The sequence below is a fragment of the Castor canadensis genome, chromosome 7 (assembly GCF_047511655.1).
Source record: "Castor canadensis chromosome 7, mCasCan1.hap1v2, whole genome shotgun sequence".
NCBI lineage: Eukaryota > Metazoa > Chordata > Mammalia > Rodentia > Castoridae > Castor > Castor canadensis.
In genome coordinates this window covers 109,759,434-109,778,869 of record NC_133392.1, presented here as the reverse complement: position 1 = coordinate 109,778,869, position 19,436 = coordinate 109,759,434, and the positions used below count along the sequence as shown (strand labels likewise).

The 19,436-nt window shown below is 44.8% G+C and overlaps 1 protein-coding gene across 3 annotated transcripts in view; it reads right to left on the bottom strand.

Annotated features, from left to right (window-relative positions):
* The window catches only part of Jak1 (Janus kinase 1), a 126,800-nt gene that overhangs the window by 12,985 nt on the left and 94,379 nt on the right, over positions 1-19,436 (bottom strand). For all 3 annotated transcript variants that reach the window (XM_074079877.1, XM_020184238.2, XM_074079878.1), the window contains 7 exons: positions 18,499-18,841; positions 16,600-16,785; positions 12,941-13,098; positions 10,615-10,738; positions 8,510-8,696; positions 2,716-2,822; positions 96-239 (listed from right to left, as the gene is read on the bottom strand). In XM_074079877.1, the coding sequence (XP_073935978.1) occupies positions 96-239; positions 2,716-2,822; positions 8,510-8,696; positions 10,615-10,738; positions 12,941-13,098; positions 16,600-16,785; positions 18,499-18,841 (1,249 nt within the window). The remainder of the gene's footprint in view (positions 1-95; positions 240-2,715; positions 2,823-8,509; positions 8,697-10,614; positions 10,739-12,940; positions 13,099-16,599; positions 16,786-18,498; positions 18,842-19,436) is intronic.

Genomic DNA, 19,436 nt, shown 5'->3' with positions numbered 1-19,436 from the left:
AAAGGCAAGTGAGAGAACCACTAGGCCAAAATGAGGGCAAAGGGTCTTCCCACTCCACTGCACTCCCCTAGATCCAGAAAAACGGGAGCACTTACCAAAGAAATGTCCCTGTGGCTGGGGTCTAAGACTTTGAGGATCACTTTTATTCTCTTCTCTTCAGCAGTTCCTTCATCATCCTTGTAATCCACCAGTGTCCCAGAGTAGATGTGTGTTCTCGTGCCTCTGCCAAGGTGTTCTCCCTAAGGGATGAAGCACAGGTGGGATGACCTCTCTCTGTAGCTGTGTGATGGCTGAGTTGGGCACTGAGTCCTTAAAGGGAACACTGAAGATGGATGGGATGGGGCCAAGGCAAAAAGTCCCAAAGCTCATGAAATTCAGAGCCTTACCCTCATCAGGTTTCCAGAGGAACAAAAGGCTATTTGGCCAAGCATAGTTGTGATAATTTCCTGGACTCCTGAAGACAGTCCTCCTACTCCCTAAACACCTCCTTGCTTCTTACCTCTGGGATGAGCCTACAGCCAGAAATCAATCCTAACCTATCACAGAATTTAAACGATGCCACCAATGGACAGCCATCTGAGCCTCATCCCAGGGCTCCAAAGCAACTCTGGTATCCCCTCCACTCTCAGGCTAGGAGATAGAGTGAAGGGGCTTATAACACCTCACTCTACTGCTGTGGTTCCTTTATCTTAGGAGCATTCTTCATCGTGCTCAATCTCTGCCCACTCTCATGAATAGAGATAGTGGCACCTACTTCCTAGGGTTGCTGTAAGAGTCAAATAAGGAAATAGACAGGAAGCCTCCTATACAGACTCTGGCAAGTGGTAGGTAGAAACCCATCTGTTGGGTCCATGTGTTCTGTTTTAAAGTCTTCTAGACCAGCAGTCATTCTCTCTCACACTGGAACCACTCATTCTCCCGTGTATCTGTCAGTATGCATGCACATGGGTACACATGCAAAGCTCTAGAAGCAGTGATACAAATTATACCTGCATTTGCCCTAGCAATCCCAAGCTAAGGGACTAGGCCCTCCGTTTCCTCACACGTGAAAGGAGACAACACTACCAGATGAACTGAGGAAGGACTAAATGAGACTGTCCACGAAAAGCCCTTAGCACAGAATGATCTATCTCTAAGGACCCTTTCCTGTTTGAATATTAACACTTTTGATTTTTAAATTCTTAATATTTGGAAATCAAAATGTGATTGATTCATGAATCTGAGGCAATATCAAACTGTTGACATTAGCCCCACAAACTTGTAAATCAAAAGGCCTATTCTATGATTCTTTGTAGATGCAGAAAATGGATTGTGGACAACACCTAGGGAATCATCCCTGTTCCCCACAGAAACCCACAGGACTGTTAATTGGGTATATTAATTTGCACAAATACCACCATTTGTCAACTGTCATAGCAGAATAGCCATATAGCCACTCTCTGCTGGATCCTGGCAAGCTCCTGTGACTATTAAAGCTGCATCTGTCACAAAGTGATTCGTCTGCGTTATGGGAAGCTATATTCCAAGAGCATCCCGTAAAAGCCATATGCTTTCAGAATAATTACTCTTCCCCAGAAGGGTGACTTATTCCAGTGGTCAGATCACAGCACCATGTTGTCAGGATCCCACAGCAACCCACACAAGCTCCTGATGTCTACTCCAGCTACTTCCATGCTGTTCTCTTGCCTCTGTGCAGTCACTTGCTGCTCACCCTCTAGGATTCTGTTTTGATGCCCTTCCCCCAGGAAGCCTTCTTTGTGCTCCCAAGACTAGGTCTTTGATACAACTGCATCCTGCTGTACTTAGCCACGTAAGGATTTGTCTCTTGATAATTACATAATGAAGACACAAAAATCTGCCTCCTCCTCTGGACTGTGAGCCTGCCAAGAGTACCAACTGCAGGTGGCATGTGTAAATGCTCATCGCTTTTTGCTAAATGGATACTGAAGGCATGAGGATGGTGGTCTGCTCACAAGCTCAAGGGCGGGTCCCAAGTTCTCTGTCAAGTTTTAGCCAGAAAGTAGTGACTTCAATGTTAGGATACAGCTCTGACACCAAAGGGACAGAGATCAGTAACAATGGGTCTTTAGTGAAGAAATCTGGATTCACCTAAAAAGGTAAACTAAGAAACAGACCCCATGCTTGCCACCTCCTTCCTTTCATCTCCTTCATAGTATCAAGCCCATGATTGTCCCTCCAATCCCTCCAATGTGCAACAATCCCTTTGAGACAGCGTATGGTCCTCCAGGGTGCTGGCATGCTGTCTGCATTGACACCCTCCCCACTACACTGCCACATCGGACTCCTATCCGAGGATGCTGGGGAGGAGCCACAGAACAGAAAGCAGGATTGGCACTGGGCTTCACGCCCTGAGCCAATGCCTAAGAGCAGTCCAGGCTCCCCTGAAAGGCTACTCCTTCTGCCCAGTCACTGCTCTCTCACAATGCAATGTCCCTCCATAGTAGGTAACCCCACACCCCAGCTAATCAATCTTCTTCAGGGACAAATGTCTCTGAGAATAACCATCAGCAAGGCTGGGCAGGATGGAAGTACTAGGTGAACTGCTATAACTTTGAAAGGGAAGTTTTCTTATTGTTTTCCCAGTAGGATCTCCCCAAACCCAGACTTTATTACCGCCCCCACAAAGTCCCCATGCTTCTCCCCTGTGGGAAGGTAGGACCAAGGCTGCACCCAGGTTCTGCAGTAATAACTCACTTGCACAATGTCCTTCTTGAGGATCCGATCAAAGCTCAACTGGCTCATGGGGTAGACAGGCTGCCATTCCTGGGCTTTCTTAGTGGCCACAAGCAGATTGGAGATTTCTGTGGAGAGGTTGGAAAAGTCTGAGTGTGCATGATACCGAAGGGTTAAGATCTCAGCCAATGTGTGCTATGCCACGGGGCTTACAGAACACATGGGTGTGCATTTGTTGGTTCAGTCGCTCACTGAACCACTACTGGGTACTTGATTCATGCCCTCCAGGAGTTCATGGGTTAAATAACAGAGCCATGATGAATCAAATAATCTGTCAATCAAGCAGAAAGTTATGATTTGTCCAGCTATTCTAAAGGACAGGCCTAAGGAGTTCCAAGGTTCACAAAGCAATACCTGTCCTGGTAAGAGTGTTCAGGAGGTCAGGCACAGTGGCTCACAACTATAATCCCTGCTACTCAGGAGGCTGAAATTGGGAGGCAAAAAAGTTTACAAGACCCCATCTCAAACAGAAAATCGAGGCATGGTGGTCTGTGCCTGCTATCTCAGCTATGCAGGAAGTGTAAATAGGAGGATCACGGTTCAGGCTGGTCCAGGCATAAATGCAAGACCCTATTAAAAAAAATATCTAAAGCATAAAGGGCTGAGGGCATTGCTGAAGTGGTAGAGTGGCTGCCTAGCAAGCAACACAAGGCCCTGAGTTCAACCCCCAGTATCACCAAAGTGGGGGTGGGGGGTGAGAGGGCAGAAGGAGAGAGGGAGGAGAAGAGGAGTGAAAAGGGAGCAAGGGAGATATGTCAGGGAAGGTTTCCCTAAAGAAATGAAATTTAAATCTAAAGATGGAAACTCCAAGAAGTCAGGGACTGTGTCTATCTTATTCTCTGCTCCACCTCATAACACCAGATACAGCAGGCACTCTTTTTGTTTGTTGTGTGGTGCTGAGGACTGAACCCAAGGCCTTGTGCATGCTAGGCAAGTGCTCTGTCCCGAGCTGCTACGCCCCAGCCCTCAACTAGTATTTCTTAAATGTATGAAAAACTGGAGGAGAGCCAAAAAAGAGTAACAGGAACCCTGTTAAGAAGGGAAGCACTGGCTTTGTGTGAGAAGAGGGGAAAGGTGACCTAGAAAAAGGATCCTGTCTAAATCTCTCTAGGCCCAGCAATACCAGTGATGAGAAGGCGCTTACCGAAAACTCCCTGAATGTGCAGATTGAGTGCATTATTCCCCAAATTCCACTGATCAAACACAAGCCCAACACATGACAAAGTCTGCTGGGCCAGGGTTGACACAGGTGGCTAACTGGGAATTTATAATCCACAAAAAATCACCTTTCCCACTATGATCTGTCATGAGCAACAAGGTAATGGTGTGGGAATAAGACCTTTCAGATTGGAACACAGTGAAGTGACAGTTCCCTGGGAACCTCAGCAGTCACTGAGCATGACATGTATTTCTTTTAGCTGAGGCAGGACCATGAGGGAAGTGACAGCTCACAGATGCTTTCCCCCTTTTGCTTTCCTGCACTAGAAGGCAGTAATGAGTATGGGGAGAATACACACCCATTCAAGTCCTGATTCTTGGATTTTGATGAATGAGGTTCTCAAAAGATCTCTAGGAATCATAAGACATGATCCATTGGAGGTCGTCCATGCATGCACTGGGAAGCAACAGTCACTGAGCACTGGATCCCCATGGATGCTGCATGACTCTAACACAGTCCCTCAAATCCTCACTATCCTTCAGGGTAGGGTTCTTTTCCCCCTTTGTATTTTAAGTTCATGTTTGCTGACTGCTTTTTCTGCCAGGCACTGTTCTAAAAGCTGTGCACATATTAACTCCTCTGCCCCCATGATGATCCTCACCCCTATTACAGATCAGAACACAGAGGCTCAGATAGGGAACAGCCTGTCCATGATGAGGCAGCTGATGAGCCCAGACACAGGAGTCACATGGAAGTCAGACACAGCTCTAGTCTCTTACCTTCTCGCAGCACAGCTGATCCTAGCGGGGGTATCAGAAACTGGCTTCTTTTTCCCAGAGTCTACTCCCTCCACTGTTTGCATCACTCCACCCTGTTCGCTGAGTACAACCTGATTCAAATAGGCAATGCGAGGCTGGTGCCAAACAAGGTCACTTGACTGGTGTCCTCAAGGTAGAGGGTGGCCAGCAGTGCCATTTGAGAAATTAGAGAGAGGATGGGAGAAGGATATCATGACTGATTGTCTGTATGCATACTCCAGGGCACATGGCACAAGGGTCCGGTGTGAGCAGAGAAGCCACTTAATCTCCATGAATGTTTCATTTGCCCTCGTAAGGTGGCTATGCAGGTCAGTAAGACAATGTATAAGAAGGCATGTCCCCAGTGCCTGCTGTGCAGTAAAATCTCCATTCCTGGCAGCCACTGTTAGTATGACCATTCTCCACCCTTGTTCTACAACCAGGGAGCCCATCCTTGCCCAGCAGCCTGCAAAAGTCCTCAGGGTCAGAGCTGATGGGTGTGGAACTCAGGCAGCACACCTGCCTGCACTGAGGAGGATGTGGGAGGATGTGGGAGGATGGGTGATAGGGCCTGGTGTGCTTTCCAGCACAGCCAGTCAGGCCTGGAGCTGGGACCTGGGTTGCACTACGGGAAGCAATAGGGGTTTGCTTAGCCATCATGCCCATTCTGAGGAGCTTCCTGCTTTTCTCTTTGCTTTTTGTTTATCCCATAAGGAATTAGTTTCTTGGTTGCATTTAACTGAGAAATCCAGATCAGGTGTCTCGCTTTTAGAACCCTTCGGTTAGAAGCAGAGGAGCTGAGTAAACCAGAATGACACTCTCACATCAAATTTTTGGGGTTTCACCACTTCTCTAATTTGCAGGTGGCAGAAGGAAGAAAGAGGGCTGTAAGGATCTACATGAGGAAGACTCACTTGCCCTCCTCTCCCTTCCTTCAGGGTAGAAGAGCTGTCCTTGCCTCAGAGTTAGGCTGTTGGCTGCACCTGCACCTCAGCAAAGACCATGTGATATAGAGAAAATCAACAGACAACATGGAGTCAGACAAAGTAAATCCCCACTCTTCTCCACCTATGATTTGGGCAGGTCTAATGGGGAGAGAGACATACCCTGGGTTGTTCTGAGGACTAAATGATTTTAAAATATAGAAGCCCTTCAAACTGTGTCTGGCAAACCATGAGCTTTACTAACACGGTAGCATCCATTATTATTTACTGCTATGGCTATAACTACTACTGATACCAGAAGCTGTGCAGCCTTGAACAAGTAACCAAATATCCCTCAATTTCCTCACTTCTACAGCAGCTATAACAAGCACTGTGCAGATGAAAGAAATTAAATACTCAGGTAAGCTGCCACTCAGTCATTGCTGCAGTGGTCACTTGACAGGCACTATTACTTGCTGTGTGCTGGGCTCTGAACTTCCCATGAATCAGAGTGGCGAGACCGTGAACCTGTTTTAAGAGTTCACAAGCAAGTGGAAAAGGCAGATACTAAACAGAGTTGGAGGAGTCTCAACAGAAACTATATGAGGGCAGGTCAATTCTGTTCCTGTGCTTTTCATAGCCACCAGCTCCAAAACCTGGTCTGTTAGGGGTACAAACTATGTCAGATACTTTCCTACAGGAACCCTGAAAGAAACTCCAGTCTTCCCTACTTCTGTGGATATCTGTCCTCCACTTCCTCATTCTTAACCAGAGACCCTAGGCAAGCCAAACTCATTTTTACTATCTGGGAGAACTTGTATGAGTAAATAGAATTGTTGGGCTTTAAGGTTTTAACGTACTCCAAGGTCTCCCAGACAAGTGGCAGATGTGTTTCTACCTCTGTGGAACATCTTTGAGCATAGAAACAAAGACTGCAGTTATTCCCCAAGGTTGGCAGGAAACCCTATCTGATCAACACGAACCCAAGTCCTTCCTCTTTCATCACGTTCAGTGCTGAGACAAAAACATGATTTGTACATCAAGAACCCAGGCCCTAGGCTGGGTGTGTGGCTCAATGGGAAGCACTTACCTAGTACACATGAGGATGCAGGTTCCTTTCTGCCCTGGAATAGCTTGCTCTGCCCTGCCCACTTCTAGTGTGAAGACTCAGTGATAATTCCCTCATAAAAGCAAGATGGTCTCAGACAAAAGAGGCTCCTCAGAGCAAATGCCCTGCCCCTTCTTTGAGGCCTGACAATTTGAAGCAAGCGTTTGGCAATTGCAAGGTGGCATCTTGAGGTGGGGAAACAACAAACACCCAGTACCAAGGGATCCAGTATTCAGATTTGACCTGCAACACAAATCCTTCCTTGACCTTGACATTCAGTGATCCACTTCACTCTTCAGTTATCCTATGTATAAGTTGAGGCCCATGAACAGGTGATCGATCCCTCAACTGTCCTTCCACACTCATTCTGAGACCATGGATCCTCCTCTCAATTGGGTTTTAACTCCTGATATCAATCTCTCTTTCTCTCTCTCTCTCTCAATCTAAGGTCTTGTGCTAGGGGCAAGTACTCTACCACTTGAGCCGTGCTCCTAGCCCTTTTTTGAATCATGATCCTCCTACTTATGTCCCCCACATGGGTGAAACGACAGGCAAGTGCCACAATGCCCAGCTTTTTGTTGTTGTTGCTGAGATGGAGTCTTGCTAACTTTTTGCCTGGCTTGGCATCAAAACTCAGTCCTCCCAATCTCTACCTCCCAGTAGTTGAGATAACAGACATAAGCCACCATCCCCATTACTCCTGATCCTTCTACGGCTCCTTCTGCATGCAAGATAAAGTGGCAGCCAAGACCTCCCAAGATGCAAAAACCTCCCTCTATCCCCTTAGTCTCACTTCCCCTTCTTTCTGCCTTCACCTTCCATTGTCCCTGATCTGGCCAGCTGCTGCACAAGCTCCTGGCTCTGCTGGACATGCCCCCACCTAGCTCACACCTCTTGCTCACAAACCCACACTCAGCTTAGGATCTGCCTCCTCAATGCAGCCCCCATGCCACGTGTCTCGAGGATTTTGGCCATCTCTTTCTTTTCGCCACCCCCCAAACTATAATATGTAAGTGTTGATTAAAATATCCATCATATACTGTGGTGGCCTCATTGACCAGTGATGTTTTATGCATTAGACTGGAAACCCTCAGAAAGCAGGGACTGGGTCTTAGGCATTCTGATTCTAAACATCTAACATAGTTCTTGGCCCACAGAAGATGTGACAGCAACATTTTTTCCTATAACAGATAAAGCAATGACGGGGGCCCTCAAACCATGCAATCTTAAAAAACAGAAACTATGCTTTTTACTAATCCTGAACATGAGTCTTTCTTTTTTTTTTTGGGTGGTACTGGGGTTTGAACTCAAGGCCTCATGCTGGCTAAGCAGGTACTGGACCACTTGAGCCACTCCACCAGACCCTTTTTGTGTTGGGTATTTTCGAGATAGGGTCTCGTGAACTATTTGCCCAGGCTGGCCTTGAACTGCAATCTTTCTAATCACTGCCTCCAAAGTATCCAGGATTACACACATGAGCCACAGCATCTGGAGTGAACATGATTCATTCTGTAGCCTACCTGAAATATCAAGAAAAGGTATACATCCTTTCTATTAGAAAAAAAAAATGCTGACACTTAAAGAATGAGATTTGAGTTAGAGAACAGACTTGAAACAAAACTCAAAGACAAAAATGCCTGGTTTTGTAGGAAGGTGCCACTTTCTTTAACCCAACCAGTATCTTTTGGTCCATCTAGTTTCAAAGCATCTCTGAAGGGCATATGGCATCTCTGAGTGCACACAGTGTGGCTTGGGTAGAGAGACAGACCTCGGGGCTTAGGCTGGCAGCAGCGTTTCAGCACAAAGCTGATGTTGTCTGTGCGCAGGATCTGCTTCTTGAGGTGGCTCATGAGTTCTCCCAAGCTGGGAAAGCTGCAGTCCGAGCCATGCAGTCGGTAGCTGCCCTTTTGAACCTCAATCTGAAAGTTCTTGAATTGCTTCTGGCCACCCAGCACCTGCCATTCAGAAAAACAACCAGATCCCATTTTTTAAAATGGGGTTAGGCAAGGTTAATGAAACTCTAGGTCATCTGTGTTCATCTAAAATTATTCAAAATTTAAAAACTCACTATCAATAGACAAACCAACCAACAAAAAAGTAAATAAAATGGAATCCAAGAGAAGGCACTGGTAAAGGGAGCTGACATTATAGCATGCACAACAGTTATCTCTACAGTATCATTTGGCTTTTGACCTGTAAGATGAAGTTCATGAAAATACCCACCTCATGGGATTGTTGCTATGGTTAAATGGCAAGGTATATTTTAAAATTCAGCACTTTATAAAAGCTAGCAAATATTATAAATGAAATAAGAATTACAATAGTGAAATTCATCCAGGAACTCCTTCATACTAAGCCCTTCCAAACATGAATCTATCTAAGAACTACTATGGGAGCTGGTGTTTGGCTGTCCATTCAGGTTCAGAGCTCTATGGTGCCACAGAAAAGAAGTATAAACAAGTTTCCTTCATGGGTTCTTTCTGTACAAAGGAAACTATTTTAGTGGTTACAATGAGGGCAAAGAAGACCTACTTATGGTATAAACTAGGACATGATAGTTAAAATCTGAATGGCTTGGTTACGTCACACGTACAATAGTCTAACATCACCTATTTCATATGGCGCTACAGGGCTTACCCAAGAACATGTATGCAAAGTGCTTAGCACTGGGCCTGGTGAGCTAAAATAAGCAGAAGGGTTAGTCATATCTGTGACTGTTCTTTTCCCTAGGAATCCTGATACCAGGTAGGCCATTACTCAACCACTGACTTTCTTGGTATAGCATAGGTGAATTCCACCTCAGGAGGCTGGGCTGTCTCATGTGCCCATCCATCCTAAAAATACTAAACCTCCTCCAAAGACCGATGAATAACGAGGATAGGCATCCCTCAGGAAGGCAATAAGCCTGACAAGTTCTGAGCACAGAGCCCATATTAGCCCTGAGGCTGTTCATGAACACCTTTGGGCACATAAGTGACCCCTGGGACTTTGCCCAGGACACCTAGCAGCACTGCCACTTCCTCTTCCCACTCTTGATAGAGCCCAGTCCCAGGACTCCTTGTACTCTCCCCTTCTGTGTCTAAGGTCTATTATACGATAAATGCTGACCTCAATCCCAAAAGCTCCTTCCATCCCAGTTCATGTTGAACCTCACCAATACTAGTGAACTAATACACTAGTACTGTAAAACTCAATGCCTTCTAAAAAACCTACTTTGCATTTTGAAACACTGTATGAACAAAAGTATCTAAGGTATAGTGAGTTGTCAATTCTGGCTAAAATCTTAGCCTTTAGGACTTCTTTCACATTTTCATTTTATTCTTAGACATTTGAATGTCTAATAGATATCTCTACTCGTTGCCAAAACATGACTCTACTCGTTGCCAAAACATGACACAGCAATTTTTCTGTTAAAATGTCTGGAACTGTTGCTGGGGAAAACTGTTAGGCCATGCTGATGAGGGGCATTTTCGCACATGTATGTGTCAGAGAGTGCCACAGGCAAGCACAGGTCTATGTCTATCATGATGCTGTTATTGGGTCTAAAATAAGCCACTCTAGATAATTATACTAACATTCACAGATGTCTGATGTAAACCAGTTTTCTGGTCATGTTCTACATTCCAAAGCCACAGTGTACTCCTGATGAGGTGGAGGGAGGACAGGGAAAGAGGACCATGAGTATGGGGGTCTGGCTGTTCAGGAAGACTCCTTTTGAGAGCTCTTGCCAAACCTCCCAGTGATTTGTCAGAGACCCAGGTTTTTCTTCCTTGACCTGGCCAAGAATGCTCTTCTGTGCCACAGCTCTTGGATGAGCTTGCACTGGACACCCTGTGGCCATATGGCCCTACCCACACCAGTGTCCTGACTGACCTCAGATTTTTCAAAGCAGGTGACAGTCATGAGGATGTTGTCAAAGTCAGTGCAGCTCCACCTAAGCACGTACATCCCCTCTTCACTCCCTTCTTGCCGCAGCTTATTGATAGCATATTCTGTGCTGGAGAGGAAAGAAGGCAAAGAGAGAAAGCTCACACCACACAGCACTTCATCCCTCCAGGATATCCACTTCCCTGAGCTGCCTCAAGTCTTACAGCCCCACATGTTACCTGCACAGAATCCTAAAATCTTCTCTGACATGTCAGGTGAGGCACAAGGAGCACTAAGATAGACAGTCTCTAATATCTTGGAGATATTAGATAGAGGAGATATAGATTAGCCTTGCCACCCAAGGAACTGAGTCCTGCTTGCCCCAAGTTTGCCCATAGACAGTCTCCAACTCTCACCAGAAGTGTGTCCCCAAAGACTAGTGATGAGGAACTGCAAATAACACAGGGCCCTCCCTCCCTATCACTCAGCCTAACAAGAGCATTAGAGAGAGCATTTGGGGCTGCACAAAGCAGCATAAACAAATTATTGCTATATCCCCAGTAACTAGAACAGGTTTGGCTCACAAATAAATCTATCTTACACTCTTCTGTATTCCCAGGACCAATGAGTCCTGGCACACAGAGGGCACTGAACACTGGCTAAATAAATATGGGTAGAAGTTACTAGCAGCTAACAAGTGCTATTCAGGAAGTGTTGGTGAAAGAAGGCTGATGTGGTCAACATGCTTTAGAAAGGCAGAGACAAGCACTTTACAACTGCACCATGCCTTTGCACATGTGGATCCCTCACCTAGGATACCCTGTCCCCTTTAAGACTTGGCAAACCATCATTGATTCTTCACTATGTAATTCATTTGAACCGCCTACTCTCAGAAGTCCCCTTAGGCAGTGAGTTTCAACCTTCCATAAAACACGAAACATTTATTCCTTCAACAAATACTTAATGCCTACAATGTGCCAGGCTCTGCCGTAGGTGCTAAGGGTGGCAGGGACAGTGCCCTCTGCCTTTAGGAGGCTCATGATTTAGGAAAGGAGGGTCGTCAGACCAGAGACAAATGGACACACAAATGAACACAGGACATAAGGAGGTAATAAATGTCACTGAAGGAAAAGAATAAAGTGGCAGAGAGGGCAGGATGGAGTAGGGGAGGTGGTGGTCAGGGAAGACTCTATGGATAAGGTGACAGCTAACTCGCATCCAAAGGAAGTAGGGGCTGTGTAGACCCTTGAGGAAGGGCGTTCCCAGCCTAAGGAATACCATGTACCAAGGCCCTGAAGCACAACCATGAGTGGGACACTGGAGGGAGACACTTTTATGGTGGCCAATTCCTTGTTCTACAATTCTGTGTCCATCTTCCTAGAAGTCTGTGAGACACTACAGGCCAGGGACCACACCACTACTAAACTAGGTAACCAGCAGAGAAAGAAACTGGAAAGCATGTCACATGGAAGTAGCTGAAGATATATTTCCCTAGATCTAAAGAACCATGGTTTTAGGATGGAGATGTAGCTCAGTGGTAGAGTGTTTGCTTAGCATGTGAGAAGTCCTGGGTTTAATCCCCAGTATGGCAAAAAACAAAAACAAAAACACAACCCCAAAATGAAACAAAACAAAACAAACAACCAGTCTTTCTTAGTCTGGAGGGCAGTCACATGTAAAAGGAAGTACTGAACCCCTGCTGTCTCAAAGGCAGAATGTAAATGAGTGGGGAGAAGTTAGAGAGAAGCCAAGTACAGCACCCTTTCAGAAAGGGATGTACATCTGTCACTGTGAGAGCTAAAATCTACGGACTGCTTTGAGTAATACCACATGCCCCGTCTTCAGAGGTATTTGAGCACAGGTTACCAGTTCTGAGACACAGGTGTTCTATGCATCTCATAACACCCCTTTGGCCGGTAGGCTGAGTCACCCTCCTAGTTGCCACCATCCTCCAGCATTTTAGGCCAAGCTGACCCAGGAATCTGTTTTCCACCCTGTCTGGTGCAGAGATCTGTATCCTATCTTCCTTGAATTGTTCAGTGTTCAACATGACAGGAAGCTTAGATGGCTGTAGAGAAGTGAAGGGGTTAAACTATGAGGAACAGAGACCTGAAGGAAGGGAGGAGTTGAGGGGCCCATGCAGAAGATAAGACAGGCCTGGCTGAAGTTCAGATAGTAGGAAGGGGAAAGAAAGCAGCCCCTAAGTATCAGCTAACACATTCAACTGCCCCAACTTAACTAGCCACATCTGGGATGGAGGGGCCAGACTCCTCACCACTAAAGTCTGGGCTCTTTTCACACTAAGGGTAACTGAAAGTATTTTAGAACCAACCAGATTGGACCATGACAGCCATTCTGTATGTTGTGGACGATCAGTGGGGGAGCCACGTCAGTGCAGAGGTAATGGTGGGCATCTGCTGTGAGCCGGAAATAGCCGTCTATCAGGGACACAAAGGACAAGGCCTCCTCATGGGAAGAGAGCTTCAGTTCCTGGTGAGAGAGAAGACATTCTCACAGTTACATCATGTATCTATCATCCTAAGCGGCCAACTCTGGTGAAGTGCAAATTGAGAAGGTATTTAAAATAGAATACAGAATGCATGACTCCACAGGGAAAACATTTTGCTGATGGTAACTGTACCCCTGCTTTTATATAGGACTTTTACTGTTCCACATTCTCCCATCTGTTATCTAAATGGGACAATGCATTTAGGTGAGGAGGGGTGCGGCCTGGGGAGGCTGTGGCAAACAGGGAGCCTGCAAAGAAGCTGCTTCTTGTGTCTGGACAGGAGAAACAGCCTGAATCAAGGTGGAAGAGGCACAAAAGTGGAAGTGGGAGGAGCAGAGGGTGTGCACACTGGTCTTGGCATGAAGCAGTGATGCACTGAGTTGGCATTATTCCTGCTCTGCAGAAAAGGAAACAGAGGCACAGCTGCCTTATCTCATGACAAAGCTGGTCTAGAAGGTGACACTCTGAGTTCTAATCCAGAAATGGTCCAAGAATCAGCACTGAGTTTGTTAGGTAAGTGCAGGTACCTTGGACAGTTTGGAGAAGGCAGTGAGGGAAGAGGTTAAGGGAAAGTAGAGGAAGAGAGAGAGGGAATTTTCATGAAGAAAGGTTTAAGAAAAACACGTGGAGGCAAAGACATAGATGCTGGAGCAGAGACTGCCCATCTGAGAAGAACTGTGTGGCCAACCAAGCACATATTTTGGTGAAGGAAGACATGTAAAGCCATGGTTTGGACCTTTGATTCACAAAAAAATTAAAAAGCCCCAGAGCCTTCAGAGAGGGGCAAAAGGGCACTGAGAATAAGGCTCTTTCTGGCACTGGAAAAGGGAGCAGTTAAGAGAGACAAGATGATGCTGAAGGGAAAGGGTCAGATGGGCATCAGCAGCCAGTCAGGAAGAAGGTAAGGGGGCCAGGTGACAGCAACAATGCTGAAGGAAGGGCAGCATCATCTGTCCTCAAAGGGTGGAAGGCGCAGGGGAATGAGATACTAAAGTGGCAGCGTGGATGGTGGCTAACCCACAGACTCTAGAGCTGCCTGTCTGTGTTCAGATAGACCCTAGCATCTCCACCTGCAACTGGGTTTAAGCATATTTGCACACTATTTCCATGGGTCAAAATGGTCAGTTTCAACCAAATATTGGTGTGTCCTGGGCAGGTTTCCTCTTCTATAAAATGGGGGTAGCTATCTATCCACCCATAGAGTTGGCAAGAAAATGAAAAGAGTGTCATTTGTCAAGTACTTAGAATAGGAAGTGCCTGGCACAGCATAAGGGCTACTGTTTGTGAAGGAAAACAAAGTAATGGGGAGACAGGTTTTATTTCTTTCTGCCTTGCTCTTTCTCCTTCTGCAGCACTATAGCCTATTGGCAGAGCTGTAGGCTTAAGTGGTCAGGGTAAGCTCTGACTTTGAGGATGGAGGCACCAACCAGATGCCAGACATGACTCTGCCAGTCAGGACAAGGTGTGGGGCAGGCTCACAAAGCGTGTACTTCTTCTCTCCCTTCTGGCATCTCAGAGCTTGGCTATGTAGAAGACCCTCTTCCTCACTCCCTCAGAGTCTTTGGGAGATGATGGTGCCTCAGAAACCCAAGCAACACAGGAAAAGGCAGGGGCTGCCACCAGACAGCACTGGGCCACTTTCTCATTGTGTGACACTCTACACATCCCTACACCTATTACAGTCTCAGGTTCCTCACCTGAAATTGAGCTGATATCCCTACATTGAAGGCTCTTTTAAGGACTAAAAAATGCTGGCTTAGGACCTTAACATAGTAAGGACTAACAGTACACATGCAGCATATAACCCAGGGCCAGGAAATCTGTAACATACTCAATAAGTAACACTTATTGTTACTGTCTCTTTCTCCATTTTTCGTATTTCCACCATCTCTCTGGGCTTTTCCCTTTCTCTCTGTTTTACTACACTTTTCTGATAAAACTAAGGCTTATTTTAAAAAAGAGGGGAGGAAAGATCAATTAAGAAAATTAAAGCAATTCAGTCTTACCATAAATAAATAGCTGTTAATATCTGATTTTTTTTTTCTTTTTTTTGTAATTCTGGAGTTTGAACTTGGAGCTTCCCACTTGCTAGGCAGACGCTCTCCCTCTTGGGCCACACCTCGAGCCCTTTTTTAAGTAGGGTCTCACATTTTTGCCCCAAGCTAGCCTTCAACCTCAATACTTCTACCTATGGCCTCCCACATGGCTGGGATGATAGGCATACACCAGGTTTGTTGATTGAGACTGGGTCTCACTTAACTTTTTGCCCAGGCTGGCCTCAAACTGTAATCCTCTCAATCTCTGCCTCCTGAGTAGCTGGGATTATAGGCATGAGCCACTGTGTCTAGCTATTTGATTATTTTTCTAAGGGCATGTGTATACACATGCTTACCTCTTAAAAACCTTGAAGAAAATTAGTACTAGTTTATACGTAAAGTTTTATAGTCTGTTTTTTATCATTTAAAAAGGCATTTTTCCAGATAATTAAAAAATTCTGCAATTTGATTGTGCAATGTTCTATTTCTCACGTGAATCAAGATCTGTTTTCCCACTCTCCTATTTGTATGTATATCTAGGTTGTTTTCAGTATTTTCACACTGTAAACACTGCTAGAATGTACATTCTTACTCATAACCACTGCCTGTATCTCACATTGCTTCTGGAAGACAGATTCCTTGGATGCCTGAGTGGAGAGACATATAAACATTCTCAAGGCTTTGAACACATGCTGCCAGGCTGCTTTCCAAGAGGTTATTCCAGAACAAGTTACTCTGGACATGAAAGGGACCATGTGTCCTAAACCATCACCTGGCCATGCACCTTAGCTGAGTGTTATCTTTCTGACACAGAATTTGCCAAATTTTAGGGAATGACTCCTTTGGGTTTGTGAGCTGCCCTCTCTCACCAGCCTGTCCTCTCTGTGTTGTCTGCCTTAACCTCCTCCAACACAAACATGCTTATTTTGGCAGAGTTCCTACTTCCCCTGCCAAACTGGCCTGCTTGTCTAGATTATGTCCTCAAGTGCTACCAGGAAAGAGGAAGTGAGATGAACACCCCTTCCTTTCTCCAAGTCACTGGGTGTGCCTGCTACTTGGCCGATGATCTGCCAAACAGGGCTTCTCACCCACCTTGTCCCAGAGGACCTGCCCAACTTAGCAGAGGTAAAGTAGGAGCCCTTGGGGGGAAAAGCATTCATTAATTTTCTTTTTCTTCAAATCTGCTAACTTTTGTGAATTAAATATTGCTGAAGTATCTCTTGGTAGGCAGTAGACCTTAAGGCAGATTCACATTTGCAAGACCAAAGAAAGGCACTGGAATGTACCACTGTTAATTAAAAACTGACGAAGCTGTCAAATTTTTATGAGGCACATGGGACTTTTTGGCTTAAACTGAACTCTGCAGATCACGTGCTGTACAGTTGTCCTCACAGTGCCTCCCTCTCCCCACCACATCCAAACTGAATAGCTTCTGAGCAAACTTACCATTTTTTTGTTGTCCTGCTTGTTAATGCTGACTACGGACTCTTTTATTACAATGTGAGTGATTTCAGGGAAGTATGAAAAATTGTTCCACTCTTCCCGGGCTTTGTTTTTCTCATCATCCTTCTTGTGTTTATTTTCCAGCTTTTTCCGCTTCAGTTTATTTTTTTCCTTTTCAACAGGAACAGCCTGATAAGATACAGAAAAGTGGCAGGGCTAACATGGCTTCTCATTTTCTCTTGGTAAAAGATCAGTGCTTCTGGAAATTCTGTGCAGGGCTTAGCCTCAAGGAGGAGAAAGCTGGCACACATGGGCTCACAGAGCATGGGGAAGCTCTGGGCTAGGACCAAAGGACAGAATACTATCAAGGAATTTGGGCTTTTACACCTGGAAGCGACCTTAACGAGCATGCTGACTAAACTCCTTATGTGATATATACAATGGGCATGTCAACTCAGGAAGGGACATACTGTCCCATGGGTGCATGTCAATAAGCAGGCCTCACTTATAGACAGACCCTATGCTTTAGCACAGGCAGGGAGCAAGTACTTCCTAAAGTAGGCAGAATATGAGCTCTCTCCTTCTACCATTGTTTGTCTTGACTTTGTAACAGTACTCAAGTGGGGACTGCCAAGAGAAGATATGCATCCCATGCATGAATCATCTACACATGGAAGAGCATGCATTGCACAAGTTTAAACGTGCTGTACAGCATGGGCTCTGAAGACTAGCATTCGAGGCTAAGCTCCTGCCTCTGCTGGTTACTTAACTATTTAGGTCATCTCTCTGAGTCTCCATTTCCCTTGTCACAGAGCAGAGAGCTTAAATCTTCACAAGGTTCCCTGACATTAGGTACATGTTCAGTAACATAGCACCTACTATGTAGAAACCCATTGTTAAGTGTTAAGCATTACTACTTCAGCATGAGAAGAAAACGGGAGGAGAAAATGAATCTCACACTTAATTTTATATTATTACTTACAAAAATAATTACAGCAGCTATATTAATTTATTCAACATTTATTATATGCCACGTTCTGTGCTAAATGCCATTCAGTTCTTTTAGCAGCTCTATGAATTAGACACAGTTAAGCTGGCCCATCATATTCATGACTTTTATATCCACAGATCCTGTATGCACAGATTCAGCCAACCAAAGATCGAAAATGTAAGCTAGGGCCTGGAGGTGCGGCACAAGTGGTAGGGTGCCTGCCTAGTAAGCACAAAGCTCCGAGTTCTAACTCTCGTACCGCCCCCCAAAAATATAAGTTGGTTAAATCTGTGCTAACACATAGACGTTTTTCTTGTCATTATTCCCTAAACAGTATGATGTAACTATTTATGGAGCATTTATATAATATTAGGCATTATAGTTAATCTAGAGATGACTGATCTCTATAGGAGGATATGCATAGGTTATATACAAATACTGTATCATTTTACTTAAGAGACTTGAGCACCCACAGATTTTGGTATCTGCAGAGGATTCTAGACCAATTTCCTCCCCCCTTCCCTTGATATTAAGGGACAACTGCACCTCCATTTGATGAATGAATAATATGCAGCCTTTATGGGTGAAATAACCCTCCTAAGGCCACATAACCTTAAGTAGGGGAGCTAGAATTTGATTCAGGTTTCCTTTGGCTAAAACCCATGCTCTTAAACCACTCTGTGCTATTGCTCATTCAACAAACACCTCAATAAAGAAGCTTCATAATGCAAAACTAGTCATCCTATCTCACAGAGCCTAAGTCCAACACCTCAACTGTGCTACATGTTGATATAAGGGATGACTAACACAAGGTCTCTAGCTTAAATAAACTCAGCCTATATGGGTGATGGACATGCAAACAAGTGATTCAGATGATATTCTCTTCTGATCAGGCACCCACAGTCACTTACGTTTGTTTTTTGCCGCCACTGAATTCCAAGATTTCCGGTCACCATCACTTCATAGTAGAGAACATTACCACTGTCATTCGAATGAAACCAATTCATTTCATTTTCTGATGAAATCAGTAACATGGAAGTCTCAAATATCTCAGCCCCGTAATGTTTTGTCAAAGTTTCCAAGGTGGCCAGGTATTTCACCTTCAGATCATGTGTAGATACACTACTGTCACAAATGGTCTTATTATTAAATTCCTTTAAGAAATCCTTGAAAACATTATTTATTCGCATCCTGGTGAGAAGGTTTCTCTGTCTGATGGATTTATTCAATGTTTCTGGAATATATCGCTTATAGCTAAAAGAAAACAGGAAGATGTATCACTTTCTCACACACAGGTTAGCAGAAAAAGGCTTAGAAACAAACCTGCCTATGAATCTTCCTTGCGTATGCTACCAAATGAGAAAAGAGGACCTTAGATGGATGATAATCATAATGAGATGGAGAAGAATCAAGACAGAGAGAACAGAAAGGTACATGCTCCACAAATTTCATATAATGGGAATTCCTACTTATCACCAAATTTCCTGGGTCACAAAGACAGACAGAAAAATTGACTTATCTACATTTTTTCTTGCCAGTTTGACTGCTCTCTGCACATTAACACCTCATGTAGATGCTGTTAACATTAAGCATCAGTTAGAAAATGTCCTAAAAGGCATTCAGAGTGAGGGAGTCCTGGTGAGATTTTGGATGCTCTGAATGTACTACCTGCCTATTTCATTATTTTTCTATAAAGATCACACAATTTTTTATAAAAAGTGGAAAAAGTACATGAAGGCTCAGTAAATACAAAAGGCCATGCCTACTGTATGGCTATGTCCCAGACATAGTAAGTGGACTAAGTAGAAAATGGAAAGATTAGTTACCATCCAGGTGCTGAAAGGAGAGG